This window comes from Argiope bruennichi, chromosome 7 (assembly GCF_947563725.1).
Source record: "Argiope bruennichi chromosome 7, qqArgBrue1.1, whole genome shotgun sequence".
Classification (NCBI taxonomy): domain Eukaryota; kingdom Metazoa; phylum Arthropoda; class Arachnida; order Araneae; family Araneidae; genus Argiope; species Argiope bruennichi.
Window position 1 is genome coordinate 122,429,911 of NC_079157.1, and position 18,889 is coordinate 122,448,799.

The 18,889-nt window shown below is 30.0% G+C and overlaps 1 protein-coding gene across 2 annotated transcripts in view; it reads right to left on the reverse strand.

Moving 5' to 3' along the window:
- LOC129974839 (twitchin-like) overlaps nt 1–18,889 on the reverse strand; it is a 243,952-nt gene that overhangs the window by 70,356 nt on the left and 154,707 nt on the right. For both annotated transcript variants that reach the window (XM_056087604.1, XM_056087605.1), the window contains 15 exons: nt 17,824–18,105; nt 16,341–16,517; nt 16,101–16,223; nt 15,626–15,925; nt 14,832–15,113; nt 13,937–14,127; nt 11,991–12,105; nt 11,044–11,179; nt 9,870–10,036; nt 9,390–9,671; nt 8,859–9,155; nt 7,336–7,638; nt 5,568–5,846; nt 4,050–4,349; nt 2,460–2,762 (listed from right to left, as the gene is read on the reverse strand). In XM_056087604.1, coding sequence (XP_055943579.1) covers nt 2,460–2,762; nt 4,050–4,349; nt 5,568–5,846; nt 7,336–7,638; nt 8,859–9,155; nt 9,390–9,671; nt 9,870–10,036; nt 11,044–11,179; nt 11,991–12,105; nt 13,937–14,127; nt 14,832–15,113; nt 15,626–15,925; nt 16,101–16,223; nt 16,341–16,517; nt 17,824–18,105 — 3,537 coding nt within the window. The remainder of the gene's footprint in view (nt 1–2,459; nt 2,763–4,049; nt 4,350–5,567; nt 5,847–7,335; nt 7,639–8,858; nt 9,156–9,389; nt 9,672–9,869; nt 10,037–11,043; nt 11,180–11,990; nt 12,106–13,936; nt 14,128–14,831; nt 15,114–15,625; nt 15,926–16,100; nt 16,224–16,340; nt 16,518–17,823; nt 18,106–18,889) is intronic.

The following is an 18,889-nucleotide window of genomic DNA, read 5'->3' on the forward strand; positions in this document are numbered from 1 at the left end:
AATTGTACACTTGACTTGATTTCCACTTTCATCAGATGTGTAGAGCATTTCTTTGGTGATATCAATATCACTCTGGTATAACCTTATTTCAGCTTCTACTTTTGACTTCTCATTATCACTAAAAATATGGGACATAAAAGATGATAATTTTTCAAAAGCTAATATTGTACTGGTTTTACCTCTTAGCTCTGGATCTAATGCTGTAAAACTAATTAGATATGAATTTTTAAGGGGTAATTTCTGTTTCATATGCTGAAATTTCAAAGTGAAATTCTCTTGCGTACATAAATAAAAAAATATTTCAATAAGCGAAACGAAAAATTTACATGTGCATCAATAAATGAAACGAAAATTTTACACGGCGGAGAAAAAAAAGTTGCGAAGCGATCAATGACAAATAGCTAATACGGCGAAAAATCCCCCTTCTCTACTTATTGGCGCCACGCCAGGAGAGATAAGACCTTTGAACCCAGAGTCACGTTATCGCACATCTGGTCGAACGAAGTCTCTCCCTTTTTTTTCTGCCGCGCCCACTTGCCGAAAAGAATCCAGAAGAGAATGTCCGAGAACCGGGGGAATGAGTCATAACTCGCAATACGGAAAGAACAAAAAAGAAGTTTTTCCCCCTTTTCACGCATTATCACTGCCTTTGCAGAAAGAAAGGAAAAGTTTTCACCACACACACTGACGTTGCGTTTTCTGCTTTCAAAGCAAACAAAATTACCCAGATCAAAATAAATAATTCATTATTATTCCTACTTCCTTTTGAACGACGATCCCCGGAATTTCCGGGTAGCGAAGTTCAAAATCCCCGGAATTCCGGGGTTTCCCCTGAGCACAAACACCCCTGAAGTCTATTAAAATAAAACAGCTTTGATGTCTGTCACAATTTAATTGTTAAAAATATTTTCTTGGAGTAATCAGAAACATTCAGTTATGCATAAGAGATTTATTTGAAAGTAAATACAATGACAAACTAGTATTCGCTAAAGGCTGCTGGTTATAAATAAATTACAATTCTGGAAGCTTTTTATGAAGCCAAAATTGCTATTATTATCAAATGAAAAGAATATTGCGCTCTACAGTAATATTAAAATTCTACTGTAATTTTAACAGCAATAAATTAATGAATGGCATTCATTCAATTTAATAGATAAAAATCAAATTAAAACAAATTCGAATAGAAAAATATTTTAATTGATTTTATGGAATACTTAAATTTTTAAACCTGATGTAATGTGAATTGATTGGGATTTTAATTCATTTGATTTTAATTAAGTAAATTTAAAATGAACATAAGTATGTTCCCTATTTTCCTAAAAGCCCAAAATCTTAGAAAATATTCTCATTTAAAGAAATATTAATAGATCGCTATTCAATGACTATAAAAATTATTTAAATGCAATGGTGTTTCATTCATTAAAGCAGCAAAATTGTAATAATTTTCCGAAAAATATGACGTATTTCTTTCTTCTTTCGAAACATTGGCTAACTTTTCCCGTTGACATCTAGAATAACATGCAATTAAATATAAAACATTTATTGGTCACATCAATTTGATTGCGAAAACATATTGCGGTTTTGCACAATATCAGAGTCCAAATATTACTGCTTTGAACAAGTAGCCGCTCAAAACATTTCAAATCTGAACTGGGAATTACTTTACTCACATAGTGAAACAACATAAAAATAGGGGAAAGCAAAGTTTTTTTATCCTTATTAGAATTGTAGAACTCATTCTACTAATAGAGAGAAAAAAAATTTTTTTAAATAATGTTTTCATATTTTGCAGTTAATTTTTCCTGCTTTCTTCTTTTTCTTAAAATGTTTTCCTTGGTTTTATTAATACAAATTTCTCTCTCATGTTCAAGAAGAAAAAAATTAAAAAAAAAACTTCCACATTTATTATACGATATTTCATTTTTTAATCATTTTTTTTCTTGTTACAAATAAATCATACAGACAAAAAATGTTAGTTAAACAAGAAAATAATCAAATGAGAAAATGTATTTTTAATTCTTATGTTTTTTGAGAATAGGATAAATTGAATGTTGCTCGTTTAACACTATTAAAATTTTTTTAAAAAGAAACAGCACTTGAACATTCAATGAAATATTGATTTCGTAGCAATTAGAAAGCAATTTTTGCACCATTATTGATTAGTATTGATACGCTGCGACCATAACATGTTAGTGAAATAATGCATTATTTTGTAGCAACGAATCTTCATAGAATTAATATGTAATTCTCATATAAATAGCTGCGAATACAATTATTTGAAATTAATTTGTAACATAACAATAAATAAATTTTAATTCTTAGGCATGGATAATATTTCCAATGGCTTTTTAGCGCCGTTTCAAGCCGAAAGTGACAGCCAATAAAACTTCGGAATAAAATAAAAAGCACACATTATCCAATCCCATCAAAATACAAAGAAGCTAGAACAGTTTACTTACGGAATTTGGGTTTGGCAGTTACAAAGTCCGACGGGTCACTAGGTTCACTTTCTCCAGCCTTGTTATTGGCAATAACGCGGAATTCATAATCGTTGCCTTCCGTGAGACCGGGCACGGTGCATTTGGTCTGACTAGCTGGCACGTCTGCAGCTTTGGTCCAGATAGGTGAGCCTCTTTCCTTCTTTTGGATGGTATATCCTGTCAGAGGAGCGCCGCCAGTGTCTTTAGGAGCGGTCCAAGCCAAATCCACGCGGTCTTTATCATAATCTGTCACTTGCGGTTTTCCAGGAGCCTGAGGTGGCTCTAAATGTTTGAAATGAATAATAAGTCATTATATAAGAAATGTTTTTAGGATAAAACGCCTATATTTTTTCATATGAAATGACGAATTTTAGTAATGCAAAGGGAAATAAATTATTAATCATATTTTATAAGTTAAGTGAATAAACGGTCAATGTTTTTCAAAGGAATGATTAGCAACTATTTTTTCACGATATTTCAATGGGAAAAATATGTATATATTCTTAGGGATGATAAGTATTCGTATAAAGCATCCAAAGTTTAAAACTGTAAGCTGTTAGAATCGGAAATAAAAATATTCTTTAAAGTTCTTATATTTAGCATAGTTCATCTATAAATTTTTTTAATCATTTTAAAGTATTATATTTTGTACAAAGTTATATAATTGTGTAACCAATTATAAAAATTGTAGATTATGTTTCTAAAACTGACAGATTAATTCCCAATATCTTAAGAATATAAAAAACAATAATAATTTAGATAAGAAATAATATTCCTTTACATATTACGCAATCCTGTGAAGTAATATTTTAAAATGCAATAAGAAATATCAAAATTTTTAGAGGTATTTTAGGAGTAGTATACAAATGCAACGAAGTTTGTGTTGCTCATTTTATCTCTGAACCCTCTCCCCTCCCTTTTCTTTTTAAAATGTAACAGTAAAAACTTTACAATAATCTATAAGATTTTATTTTTAAAAAAATACTATAGATATGTAACACATTTTTCCAGAAACCGGGTCGAAAGAAGAAAAAAAATTGGAATTAAATTCATGGAAAAACATGATTTTTATAATGGAACGATTCATGGAAAAACACAATTTGTATAGTGGAACGATCAATGAAAAAAAAAAAAAAAAAAACAGTATATTTCACACAGGGACGCAAGCAGAAAGTGACGGAAATTTTTCCCTTGGTTATTTTACTACAAGTTTCTGACAGAGATTTCTTTGATATGCTTTGGTTTTAAGAAAGAGAATCTTAGTTATTTTTGAAGTTATGTCAAAGCATTAGGGATTTTTACCCCTCTTTCCGGAGTGTGGGAAAGTGAAGCGACAGAAACTTCGTAGACCCGTGTGCTAAAAATAATTAAATAAAGAAGTAGGATCTATATCAGGAAATAATAGAAAATTCTAAAATAAAGTAATATGGGCTATTTTTAGATAAACATTAGGAAATTATTAGGATTTAAATTAAATTAAGAAATATTATTACAAGTAAATAAATCAAAAACATTCGATCTAGTGAGAATTCTGTTTCGTAGAAACGTTCTAAGTTATATAATCCTTACCATATGCATCCTTGGCTATGGTCTCTTGTTTGGTCTCCAGTGGGTCCGATTCTCCAACTTCGTTCACCGCCTTCACTCGGAAATGATATCGTTTTTTATAAATGAGTTTCGGCACTTTAAGTTTCAAGTCCAGTGTTGTGCCCACTTCACTCCAAGTGCCTCTAGTAGTGTCCATTTTCTCAACAAGATAGTGTTTAATAGGAGATCCACCGTCATCTTTCGAAGCTTTCCAAGTGACGGTTGCAGAATCCTTGCACACATCAGTTACTCCAAGTGGTCCTTCAGGTGGACTTGGACGATCTGAAATAATGAATGAACAATATTAAGTTAATTAAAAAATAACTTATGGAGTAATTTTAACTGTATCAAAAAAGAATAAATAGAGCAAAATTAAATTAGAGACGAATATTTTAAAAATCAGCATCTTTCCAGAGAAAAGTCTGAAGCGATGTCAATTCTCCTCTAATAAAATTATGTATTCTTTAAAAAAATGTTTCGATCATATTATTGTAGAAATATTAATCAATATTTGATGATGTAAATTTGAAATATACAAAAGCATTATTCATTTTTAATAAAAATTCTTATAAACCAGCTTTTTGTATTTTAAGAAATATTTTATCTAAATACATTTAAGAAATAAAATTTTTAAATTTAAGTACATTTTAGGCTGCATTTTTCCTACTATTAATAGAACCTGAAAGCAATAGGCATAAAATTGAACTATATGCTAATTATCAGGAGAGAGAAAAATTTATACACCATAAATTTTATGACTAAACAAATGGAAGGAAGCTTAATTAAGATCTAAACTACCTGATAATTAGTTTTCTCTCTCCTGATAATTAGTTTAATCTTTTCTGATAATATTTCTGTACTATTGATATGTTGATATATATTTGATATATTTTGATATATTTTCACTATAATATGAAACAAATCAAAAGATCATATAAAATAACAATGATGAATTTTCTTATTTATTTCAACCATATTATCTTCTATTGTTTAATTGTCTAAATTAATTGTCTTATATAAAACTAATTATTTATGTCATGTATTAATATACATGCATAATGGCAACTTTTAAGTGAAAGTTAAATATAAAATTCTAAATGAATATAAAAATAATTCTAATACCTAAAATCTTTAAGCAGAAATTTTCCAAGTTATATTTTTTAAAGTACTTTCAATATTCCAGCATTCAATAAAGCAAGGAAGCATATAAATATAAAAAAACGTTTGGATAGCGAAACAAGATAATTTCCTCTTCTTTGTAATGCATTATTATATCTAATCTGTTCGTTCAGCATCTGGAGAGAATTTGTGATGGTTTAAAACAAAACGAAATTCAAAACAAGTAAAGAAGTTAATTTAGCAAACTAAGGAGTTCCACAGAAAAATAAAGAATTTATATATGATTTTCAATGAAACCAGAATAGTAAACATTTATTTTTCATCCAATGAATGAATTCTAAAATAAATACGTTTTATATAGTCGTAATATCAGGTACATACCCATCACAATCACATTGGCTGAGGCAGATATCGTTCCTGAAGTGTTTTGTAGTGTCAGAGTATATTTTCCGGAATCACTCCTTTCAGAGTTCATGATGTCGAGTGTAGTCTGTGTAGCTGTGGATAAGATTTCAATGCGTTTGGACACTGCAGGTTTGTTGTTGATGGTCCATTGCACTGTTGGAGTCGGCTCGCCCTTGATGGGAATGGCATAGTTGATGGGTCTACCAACCCTGACCTTGATGTCGTGGAGGAGAGATTTATCGAGACTTGGCGCCACTGAAAAAGATGCATAACGTTATTAAGGAAGATATACAATATTTCAAATGTGCTTGACAAAAAAAAATCTATTTGAAACACGTTACATTTATCGCTTCGCCTTAAAACTGAAAAATGTATCCTCAAATCCTTCCCAAATGTGTTTTTTTATAGATTTTAAATTATTATTTTTATTTACTTTCTTCGTTGCTTAAATTTCATTTCGCCATTGCGTAATTCGGAAAAACTGTATGGTAACACTGAAGAATATATTTTTCAATTTTAGGACGAACCCTTTGTCAAGTCGTGAAAGCTTACTTTTAATCACAGATATCTCCGACGACATTACAGATAACCACATAAAACGTTTTTATTATAGTATAGCGTTTATTTTTCTAACTGGACTTAAATTTTATAGGATTAGCCTATCTTCTTTATTTCTAGAGATATTTTTATAGATTCCTTATTACACCGCTAGGGGCGCTATAATCTATCTCAATAAATTCAGATAGCCATTTACTATAAATATACGTTATTTCCCAGGGTATACGCGAATCAGTTTTGAATTTAAAGGGCTTCTTAAAAAGACTTCATCAATCATCCTGTAAAATTCTTATTCAGGCCGAACAAAAATATATTTTGATTTAACACTTAAAATCATTTATTTATTTATGCTTAACACTGATTAACTTTTCAGTATGACGTGGAAAACTGAAAATAAGTCGTCATTACGTCAATGAGCAATTATAATCATTCATGGAGATAATAAATTAAAAAACAAAATGCAAATTTTATATTTTATATATACCTATATATCTTTATATATTTGTATATATGTTAAGTGTAAATATTTCATAACAATTTAAAGCATTTCTTTATAGATATATTTTAGATATATCAAATAAAAATTTTAAAATTTATTATGGAAAAATACAATTTGAATTTTTATTCTTACGAAATCAAAACTTTTTAGGATTAAATATAAACGTGAAAAACATTAAACTTCACTTATTAGAAAAGGAAGGCATTAATTATTGTTTCTTTTTTTCACGATAAAAGTGCACTAGAAACGAATGATAATAGCAACAGTTTTACTAGCTAATTAATGCAATAAAAGTTGTCTTTGTATGAACATATTTTTTCAAACTCGTGTAAATATACCATGTCATGCCGTCATAATATGCAATGTTTATTTATATATTTTTTTTCTGAATATTGAATATAATTACGTGTAAATCGTCAACATTAAAAGAAATATTTTTTTAGAAAATAAATAATTTTAAAGGAACTGAATTATTTTTTTTATATTTCTGATAAAACTTTAATAAATATAAAAAATTGCTTTATTCTTAATTTTAATGATAAAACAGATAAGAAATTTAGTTATTATCGCTTATCTACTTACATATTTATTTCGAAAAAACAAAATAACAACAACAACAAAAAAAGATGCAAGATTTCAAATTATGCAAGTTAATTGTACGAAGGAAAGTGCAAAATCAGTGCTTACAATATTTTGGCTTGATAAGAACTGGTGCACACGGTTCACTAGGCTCACTGGGTCCAGCTTTGTTGACCGCTGTGACTCTGAACTCGTATTCGTCACCATCTTTAAGCCCTGGCACGGTGGCACGAGTTTCATTTCCGTCCACCCTGGCGGCCTCTTCCCAAACGGGACTGTTTTTCGGTTTCTTCTCGATAATGTAACCAGTGATAGGAGCACCACCATCTCTTCGCGGTGGATTCCAAGCCAAATCTACTTGACCACTGTCCCAATCCACGACTTGCGGTGCTCCGGGTTTATCTGGTTGGTCTGTAAGAATATACGGAAAATAATTAAGCCGAACATATCTGAAGCTTTATTAAATAATGGAATGTCTGTTACTGAAAATTGCACTTAAATTCTTAGTAACGATTTAGCGTGGGCACATTGTAAGATATTAGGTGATTTTAAAGTTCTTATATTAATTCAAATGAAATTTCAATCTATGATTAAAACTTTTAGCGGCAGTTTATTCAAATGGCAACTAATGACAGTGGCAATTAATATTCAGAAACTGTTGCCTTATATCGAAGCGAAATGCAGATTATGTATAACTACATAATATACTTCAACACTATATACACATATAAAATAAATTAACTATCTTACAGCATCATATAATTTATTTAAATTTACATGAGTAAATAGCCTGCGAATATGTATGAAATAACTGAGGGAGATGCCATTCCAAAGTTGCTTAGCAACGGAGAGTTAATTGGAAATTTTTCTACTAATGGAAACAAAATTGCAATTTTAATGTCATATATGTGTATTTTTACTGCTGTTTTAATTATAATAGGATCTTTATTTAACAAAAGGAATCAAGCGGAACAATATTTATGAATATTTGAGTGCACAACTACCGAAAAAAGAATAGAAATATTTTGATCATGCTCGATTTTTTTTCTTTTAGTGCCTTCAAACAACCACATGATTTTGTTATCGAAAGGTTAGAATACCTAGTGCTTTATTTTGTGGCATGTGAAAATGGATATTTTCTTTAATTTATCACTACTTGAAACAACTTCATTTTGTGCTAAAATATGTAACTTAAGATTATTTTGTTTGCAAACTAGACTGTTATGCATTCTTTCAATTAGAGTGAGTTGAATGATTTAATTAAGTCATTAAATAACTGTTAACTTCAGATAGTATTCAGTTAATCACTAACAACAATTAACTACAAACAAAATCACATAGAAACACTTAAGCAATTGCCAGGTTCTCAGGTAAGCTCTTATGAAAAGAAAATCATAAGAAGGTATAGTTAATGTATTTACTGCCAACTATGAGATATCTCATAGTAAATATCTGCACTGTAATTTTCAGCTACGAGACATGCTATAGCTGTCAGTTTTTGCGCTTTTATTAAAATAAAATTTTGAAAGTCAGGGCAAAACGCTCGAATTCTGACTGGCAGGAATGGTTTAAACAAATGGAAATGCAGAAGTATTAGACAAGGCATTCGAAACAAAAGAATATTTAGTTACCAAATGGATTTTTGGCGACGATCGGCTCTCTTCCTAACAGCCACGGTGATTCTCCCTCCTTGTTGACTGCTCGCACTCTGAACTGATACTCATGTCCTTCGATGAGTTTGTCAGCTCTGATCTGAGGGTTGATAGATTCTCCAATAGGAACCCATTTTCCTGATTCGGTGTCCTTTTTCTCGACCAGATAGTGGGAGATCTCGGACCCACCATCGTCCTTTGGTGGTTTCCAAGCTACAAGACAGCCATCCTTTGTTACATTGCTAATTTGCATAGCTTCCGGAGCGGAAGGTGCCGCTGCAAAATGAGAAGCATTCATGTAATATTTATTTATTATGTGTCGTTAAGAATTTTCCTGTTGATATTTGAGGTACCATACGATTCTATTAATATCTAGGAATAAATTTGAATTTCTACTAACTAAAATAATTTCTGTTTAGGCATTAAGAACGAACCTTTAATTAATTCAAAATAGTATATTTAATGAAAAAAAATTCATCATTATTTTTAGCAAATTTATAAGTGACATACCTAGAACTGTGATGGTGATAGTAGCTGAGTCGTTGCCATGCTGATTTCTTGCAGACAGTGTGAGTTGACCACTGTCTCCTCTCTCTGCATTTCTGACAGATAATTTAGTGCTGTAGTCTTGATTGATCACAGTCCACCTGGGTAAGGTATCGCATTCTTTAGTGCCTATGTTCCACTTCTTGGTAGGAGGTGGCTCACCGCTTACAGGAACATCTAGCTCGAAAGTTTTACCAGCCTTGACACGTATGTTGAACATAGCATTGCGATCAATCTTAGGAGGCTCTGAAATAATAAAACGATATATGTCAATAAGAACTGTATTGAGACTCATCTGACAATTCATCTATTCTATGACTCATCATCTATTCTATGATTCTCGAACTCCTAGAAAGCTATCTTTCTATAAGTCAACACAGTGGATAAGGAGATACCATTTTCCACTTTTTAAATTATATGAATAATAATATGAATTGCATTTACGTTTCTTGGGTTTAGCAGTGTGGGGAGCTGTAGGCTCACTGGGTTCGCTGGCTCCCGCCTTGTTGACAGCCCTTATACGGAACTCGTACTGGTTGCCTTCCACTAAATCAGGTATAGTAGTTCGTTCTTCGTCTCCAGGTACGTCTTGTATCGGCACCCAATCAGGACTGTTAAAAATAAAAATACATTTTTCAGCATATGAATTCAATGTGAGTAATAAAATATTTCGTTGTCTGTTTGTTTCTTATCCTACATTTACCCTTTCGTTTGATTCAACCACACAGTAAATACTATCAAAGATCTAAACAAAAGTCGATGTTCCTTTTTCTATTTAAAAAAAGAATCACAAGCGAACACTCCAGCTTTTGAACAATGACATTCTTCAATATTTTTACAGTTATGTACCGCAACAAGAAAACGAATGGACTTGCAGCTTAAACATTAATTGATATAATATTTATCGGCGTGTTCTTAAAAAAAGCGCAATTATTAGCTATCATTAAAATTACGCATTATGAAATAAATAGTTAATATTGATTATAGAATTTAATTATGTTTATTAAAATAACGTAAACCTCTAAAATTTTGTTAAAACTTTAATCTGTATTAGTACAAAATACCCAACAACATTATTTCAACACCTTCATGATATTGGCAGGCATTTGGAATACCAAGCAATATCTTGGATATATGTATCTTGTACTAATAGGGATATCATGCAAAGAGAGATCAACTCCTTCAATTTTTTTTAGGTTCTGGTAAATTTTATTAAACGAAAATAAACGCATTTTACTTTCCAAAATACAAATGTTGATCTTCATCCAAATAAAAATTTTAAAATCGTTAATGGCTTTATAGGGACATATTTGGCACCTATGCATCAAATGCAATAAGATTAAATTTCGTATAAGTCATTTGCAATTTCTATTTTTGTATATTAACTTCCTTTTTTTCTACACGTGTACGAGAAAAGCACAGATTTCAAAAGTACGAGAAAAAAAGTCAAAAATTAATATCTTTTTAAAAAATAAGCTTTAAAACAACAGTTTCTTTAAATATTTTTCATCGTTGTCATGAGAAAAATGGATTAAAATTTAAAAAATGAATTTGATCGTGCTAGATACATTCAAAGATTTTTAGATTTGGCTTTTTCTAAATTAAAAGATAAACATACTTGTACTTATCCTTCTTTTCGACAACATAGCCTGTGATGGGTGAGCCGCCATCATTAAATGGCTTTTTCCACTTCAGAGTAACAAAGTCTTTGTCGTAATCAGCAATTTCAGGCTGACCAGGAGGTGAAGGTGGGTCTGAAAGATGGCAAAGTTTTTAGATTACTCGATAATGATGACTCAGATTACTGGATTAACGGTACTACTTAATTGGGAGAACATTCGGAGACCGTTCTATTTTTGGGATGCAGATCATAACATTCTCTCAGAATTTTTTTGTACGATTTGTCATCTTTTTCTTTATTGATGCAATTATTTATTTTCATTATTTTATCCAATTAAAGATAATTATTTATTAATAACATTCAATAACCATCATTTGGTTATAAAACTTGATGTAGTTTCATATAAGATTAATAAAAATTCGAAATAGTGTTCTATGCTGCTATTTGTTGTACTCCAAAACGTTCAAAACTGAGCTCAAAATCGCTCAATAGATGTGAGAGTAATTTATAAAAATATTTTCCGTGTTTCAATTGGGACAACAAAATCTAGTAAGCCAGATTTGAAAAGCAAGGGAAAACTTTAAATTAAATTCTTCTCATTTCTTGCCGTCTATCCTTCTAATATTCTGCCATAACCCATTTTATTTTCATTTTATGCTTTTGTCAATTCGCTTTAGTATTCAAGTGACAAAAATATGCGTTAAGACTTTAATATTTCATTTTAATATTCAATTTGTATTATTAAAATCCATTATGGCTACTAAGAAATCATAATTTTCAATTACATATTTACAGAAATTTTAAAAAGTTGTTTTGGAAAATTATTATTTAAAGTCCTTAAAAGAAATAATACGATTTATCAGTATTATGGTCGTTTAAGTATTAAAGCAAAAAAATTGTTTAAATTTAAATTTGATTTCAAAACAGCAATGAATAAAACTTACCATAAGGATTTTTGGCCAAAATAGGTTGTTGGGCTGTTAATGGTTCTGATTCACCCAATCTGTTTACTGCTTTTACTCTGAATTTGTATTCTTTTCCTGGCGTTAAACCTTTCACCTGAACATAAAATGAGAAAATATTAGCTGTTATTTAACTAACTGAATATTAAGTACGAAATATCTAAAAAAGAGTTAACTAATTGATTATTAAATACAAAATTAATGTTAACTAATTGAAATAAGAAATATCTGAAGAAAAAAAAAAGAGTCAAACAGAATTGCAAGAAATTTTAAAGTTACAAATATTTTCAAAAACAATATGACATTGTAAAAATATAAATAATTTGACTATATTTCCACGCAGAACAGATGAACTACTTCGTTGTTCTTCTTTATGTAAATTTTAATATAAATACCCAAAATATAATTTCAAATAATATCTTTTGTGGGATTATGTAACGAAAATGACGCATATGAGATTTTTAAAGCTATTAGAACAAATAGACAAAATTGCATTAATTAAAACGCAAATTTTAAATTGATGTCATTTTTAAGTTAGACTTTTTTTGCAGAGACGCATTATATATCAGATATTTTGCTAATTTTATAATAATTTTGTGTTGAGGAATTAGAATTAAACATTAGCTTTTCTATTAAACTTGAAAAAGATAGAAACTTCACAAAAAAATTCATAAACTAAATATTTCAAGATTTTTTTTCGAAGGAAATTTTTAAAAAAATAACTTTATGTTACTTTATTGAAAATTAAATTGTTTTCAATCTTTGAATTGAAAACATTCAATGAAAAATAACCATCTATTTTCAGCAGTCAATTTGATCTTGAATAACAAAATAAATCAATATATTGAAACATAAAATATTTTAAAGCGTTTCATGAAGAATTAAGCAAATATAATCTCAAAACTGTGTAAATAATATGTCAAATATTTCATTGTAGACTAACACTTTCAAATTCAAATCCTAAGCTTACTATGTAAATGATGAAGAGTTTCTTTATTTGATGAGTGTATAGTAGACAAATAATTAATAAAAAATATGCTGCAGTATTTTATCAGTAGAAAAATCACAAAATCATAAAATATGTTCAAAATGGCTAAATATTTTTGAATACAAAAACAGTTAATCCAATTATTATACAAAAAAAATAATTGTAATTCACTGTTACTGTACTATACAGGTGACTTTCATTCTGTTTCTTTTATATTCTTTCAAAGGCATGCATAACTATATTTATGTTCAGAATTTTGTTTGTGTATATTTATCTGTTTATATGTAGGCGATTTAATTTATAAACTAATTACATAGAAATATATTTAAAAATTTTTTACCAAAATCATGTGGACGACACACAGAGATGAAGCGATTAGGTAAATTACTTATAAACCAGAAAAACGTTTTTTTTTTTTTTTTAATTTGAAGAAAAACTCGTATTGAAATTCTCGATTTTGTAAGGCATAACAAATTTTCTAATATTAAAAATGAAGATAACTTTTAGAAAGCGGGCAGATTTTTTGTGTTAGCTAGGTATGTCCCGATTTTATACTTTTTTTTTTTCGATTTAGAAAAAGTGTCCTAAGTTCGTCTTATTCCATCGTTTTCTACTTCCAAGAAAATAATTTATAGTTAAAAACTAATAAATTAGACGAACCAGTTTCATTTACAAACTTCTAGAATGTAACGAATTCTGAAATCCAGCTTTTGGTATAAACACAATATGACGAACTCATTTTTGAAAATAACAATAATCAATTGTCGTAATTTATGTTTTGTTTCCAGTTATGCGTAATTATTTGCTATCATTACTTAAATTAGCTAACTAGTTTATTTATTTTTGTGACTTTAGAAAAACTTGAGATGAGAAGAGGGATCTGAAGGTTACACAATAAATAAAACATATAAGCTTTATCACATGTTTATGGTTTTCGTACTTTAAGATTGGTATCTGCGCCAATTGTTTCTCCTGCCGGTACCCACTGGCCAGTTTGTGGATCCAACTTTTCCACTTCGTAGTGGTCAATCGGGGCTCCACCATCGTCCGAAGGTGGGAACCATTTGAGATTGCAGCCTTCTGCATGGACATCTTCTATTTTCAGAGGTCCATTGGGGGGAGATGGATGATCTATGGAAAAAAAAAAAAAGAATGTTGTCAAAACCTGTTTTGCAGAGATCATTCCATTTCATCTTTATTTAGATATTGAGATATTTAAAAATGACAAATTTTGAAATACTTTAATTTATTATCGATAAATAACGTTTAATCAGAGAGCCCCCATTATAGAAACTTCTTAACACAAGTAATTGATACCAGCAATATTGGTATTGAGTTAACTTTTCATTAAAATCAATATTAATTTTTTAACGTAAAAGTATTAACACATATTTTTTATATACATAAGACTTTAGAAGAATGCAGTTTGAATTATAAAATGAGACAGATCCAAATAATACAATTTATTGTTGAAAATTATAAAGAAAAAAATCAATTTTCTAGCGATATGTATGTTATTAATCTTTGCCGTTTCAATGAAAAATTATTACAATGAAAAATTTTTTGATTGAAATAATATTACGTCAATTCATCACATTTAATGTTATTTCAATTTAAAAACTTTTACCATATGAAATGACGTAATATAATATAAGATATAATATATGAATATTCTAAGAGGAAAGGAACATTAAAATTTGGCTTAAAAGCCTTCATTAATGAGGAAATTGAACGTTCACGGATATGATTTAAGTAATAATTATTTGGCATTCAATTTTTATAATTTTATAAAACATGAACAAATATAATTACGATCACGTATATATTTAACTCACCAAGGACTGTTACTTCGACATCTGCTTCATCTTTTCCATGTTCATTAGTGGCAACAATAGTATACTTTCCACCATCTCCTCGCCTTACATGCTTAGCTGACAGTTTTGTGTTATATGGCACGTCTTCCAGCTTGATTGTGTCAGTAGAAAGGATTTTCTTTCCATTTTTCAGCCAAGCAGTAGTGGGTGCTGGCTCACCAGTGACATTTACATCGAAGTGGAATGACTGTCCAGCTTTCACTCGAATTTTGTTTAAGTTAGTTCGATCGATCTTAGGTGGCACTGAAATAACGAATGAAAAAGTATGTAATGATTTTATAATTTCATAGAAATGAAAAGAAATATTTTTTTAATACCGTATAACAAAGAAATGTAACGTGCATTGATAGTAAAATATGAAACTGTAATTTCATAGAAACATTTACAAGTGAATTAATTTTTAATTTTTTACAAGGTCGTGCTTTATTAGTGACGTTATAGAACTGACATTTCTGGCAGAAGGATTGATTTTAGAAATTAATAACATTTAAATTTACCGGATGAAACTCATTTCATTTAATGCTTATTTATAAAAGGAATGGGATCTTTTTATAAGAATTTCTTTTTTAAGCAGAATAAATGATAAATTAAGATGGAAATACATTTTACAAATTTTAAGAAGGGACTTATTATTTCTCAGAATTGAGAATATCAATTCATTTTAGTACTGATAATTAGCCTAGTAAGAAATTTTTGTGGATTACAAAGAACAATAAAACCAATAATTCATTTTTGATTAAAAAAAAGACCACTACCTTTTCTCGATTTTGCAATAACAGGATCGGTTGGAGCGCTGGGTTCACCAGGGCCAGCCTTATTCACAGCTTTCACTCTAAACTCGTAAGGTTGTCCTTGGATAAGATTCGGCACAGTTGCCTTTGTCTCGTCAGCAGGAACTTCTAAAGCTTTCTCCCAATCTCCCCATTTATCTTTCTTTTCGACAATGTATCCCGTGATTGGAGATCCACCATCAGATGCTGGTGGAGTCCACTTCAGGTCCACATGGTCCTTGTCCCAGTCAGTGACCTCTGGTTTGCTCGGCTTTCCAGGTTCGTCTACATAAATATAGAAATAATGATAGGTTTGATAATCTGCTTCAGAATTGAAAGATAAAGAAAAAGATATTTTAGGACCATTTAAGAACCAGTATTCACAATTCAAGAATAATTTCACTTTAAAACAAGATTTACTTCAAGAAGAATGAATCATCTGTTTAAGATTAATACGTACCAAAAGGATTCTTTGCAGTGATTGGTGCCTTCGTTTCCAGAGGATCCGATTCTCCCTCTTTGTTAACTGCCCTCACTCGGAATTTGTAATCCTTACCAGGGGTGAGACCAGTAACTTCCATCTCTGAAAATGTAACAAATATTTTAATTCTAAAACAATTTCAACTTAAATTAAATGTGATATACAATTTCAAGACAGATAAAAGAACGGTCTTAATAATGAAACTGTTTTTTTTTTTACCTGGTTCTCTTGTCTTTCCAACTGGTAGCCAAGTACCCGTTTCTGGATCCATTTTCTCCACTTCGTATCCTTGCAATGGCACACCGCCGTCGTCTTTGGGTTTCTTCCATTTCAGTTTGCAACCTTCCTTGTGGACATCCGTTACTTCAAGTGGGCCTTCAGGCGCAAGTGGAGCATCTAACATGATCACGAAAACTCTTCGATTAGTATGCTGCTATAAACTTTTAACAAAAATCAATTTTGATTAAAAAAAATCAGTTTTGATTTGGACTTATAATTCTATCAATAAGCTATCATATACATGAATAATAAAAGACTCACAGATTGGTATTAAATCATATCTTGTCAATAGGAATATGTGTAAAGAATCTTAATAATTTAAAATTTAAACCATTTATTCGTAATTTGATTTCAGTTTATCGCTTTTATTTTTGTTCCATCTTGAAATTAATTAATAATTTTTTAAGAATATATATTTTAACTTTGAATCATGGTCCTCTGAAGTTTTGCATTGCTAAAGTGAAATAAAGTTCAAATGCAAATCGTAATCAAAGAGAATTAAAATTAGAATAAATTACGAAGTCTTAGCCTAAAATTGATTCCAAATATAATATCAAACTGTTAAATGTTCTTATAATTTTTTTTCAATAAGCAAGTGTTTATTTTTATTTACTTATCGCAAAACAAATATTTAAAAATGTCTTTGTCTAAAATTTGAAGACAAACAGACTTAATCACAAAAGATAAGAATAAGAAAATTTAGAGCCTTTGAATTACGTGGTGTTTTTTTAAAAGAAATATCAAGACGATTTTTTCACTTATTCTCATTACACTGTATGTGCGATGAATAACAATTAATTTTATTTTCATAGCACATGGTATTACTGCTGTTTATTTTAGACTGATATTTGAAAAATACTTATATAATTATGAGCATATTAGTAACCATTACTTAGCATTTGGGCTGAATCAAATGGCCGAGCCGTTGCTGCAAATAAGAGAGGGCATGGTAATTGACATATAATAGACCCCATTATAAGCAGCACATTCGCAGTGACCTCTTATAAGGAGATGATACGACCCATTATTGGTATCAGACCCAGAGAACATCAAAGTCAATTCTGTACCCAATATGGAAGAAAGAACCGACCACCATACTGGAAACTCCATGTCTGAAAGGCACCCTTATGATATTACCCACTAAAGTAAAGCATCCCATGCTTTTTTTTAGCAGCAGATCTACTAATTTAAAACTGCCAGGTTCTAGATTAAAGTTTGTTTAAAGATTTTTGTCGCGTAATTGCTGTAAAAATAATTATCTGTAGCAAGAAGATCGAAATCCTATTAATTATAGTGTTAAGATTCTTTAATCTCAGTAGTATCATTAGGAAGTAAATAAGAGGTACTTTTTGAAAAAAAATTACTTGAATTATAAAAAGGAATAAAGAATCCATATTGCTTTTTAAATGAAAGAAATACTTACCGACCACAAGTACAGAAACAGTGGCTGTATCCTTTCCACTTTCATTGACAGCATTGATTGTATATCTCCCGCTGTCAGCACGAGTTACACGACGAATCGTAAGTTTGGTATTGTAGTCGACATTCTCCAGCGTCGTTCTGGTTTCTCCCTTTAGGTCCCGGTCATTCACTTGCCAAGTGATCGTTGGAGGTGGTTCTCCGGACACATTCACGTCAAATTTGATTGGCTGTCCAGCCTTTACGGTCAAGTCGTCGAACATCGATCGATCAATAGTCGGCCGCACTGAAAGGAAAGAAACAAAACAATTTAATCACAAACATTATTTTAAGATGTTCCATTTATATTGTCACGAAGATACAAAAAAAGTAACAATTCACAAAGTAACACAATATCAAGTTTATTCACTTTAAGCTACTCCTAACTTGTAGGTTAAGAAAAATGATCCCACTGCTTGTGGAACACCAAATTTATATAGAAGTTTATAGAAAGTTCCAGAAGCTTCGATTACATTAATCAATGAATAACAATAAATTTAAATTAAAGTCCAACCTTAAATGTAATGTCGCGTGGCTGAGATTTGAATCGCGAAACCTCGCGCTTCGAAAGCTCGTGCTTTACCTCTCAGCCACGCTAACTATGTACATATCTTCCTTTCAGCGACAATATTTAAACGCGGTTATAAAATCTAATTTTTTATTAAAAATTAAATTTGCATCGGATATATCTCTCAATACATTCTTTAGTAAACCAATGTAGAAGAAGAGCAGAAAATGTTTCTTTTTTTTTTTTAATAGAAAATCTAAAACTGCTCATAAAATGTAAATTATGGATTTAATTTCTTAATGCCGATAAAAACAATTCATTTTTTTCCCGCAATAACAAATATTACCAGGCATCCTGCTGAAATTTAAATTCCATTACAGTTTTCAAATATAGCAAAATCTTATATTTTTCCAAGCTGGCTAAATACTATAAATATCACAATGCAATTCTTGCTTGAAACATTTCAACTTGCTCAATCAACTGAATATTTCAAATTTTTGAAGTTATTTAAAAGGGGTTAAAA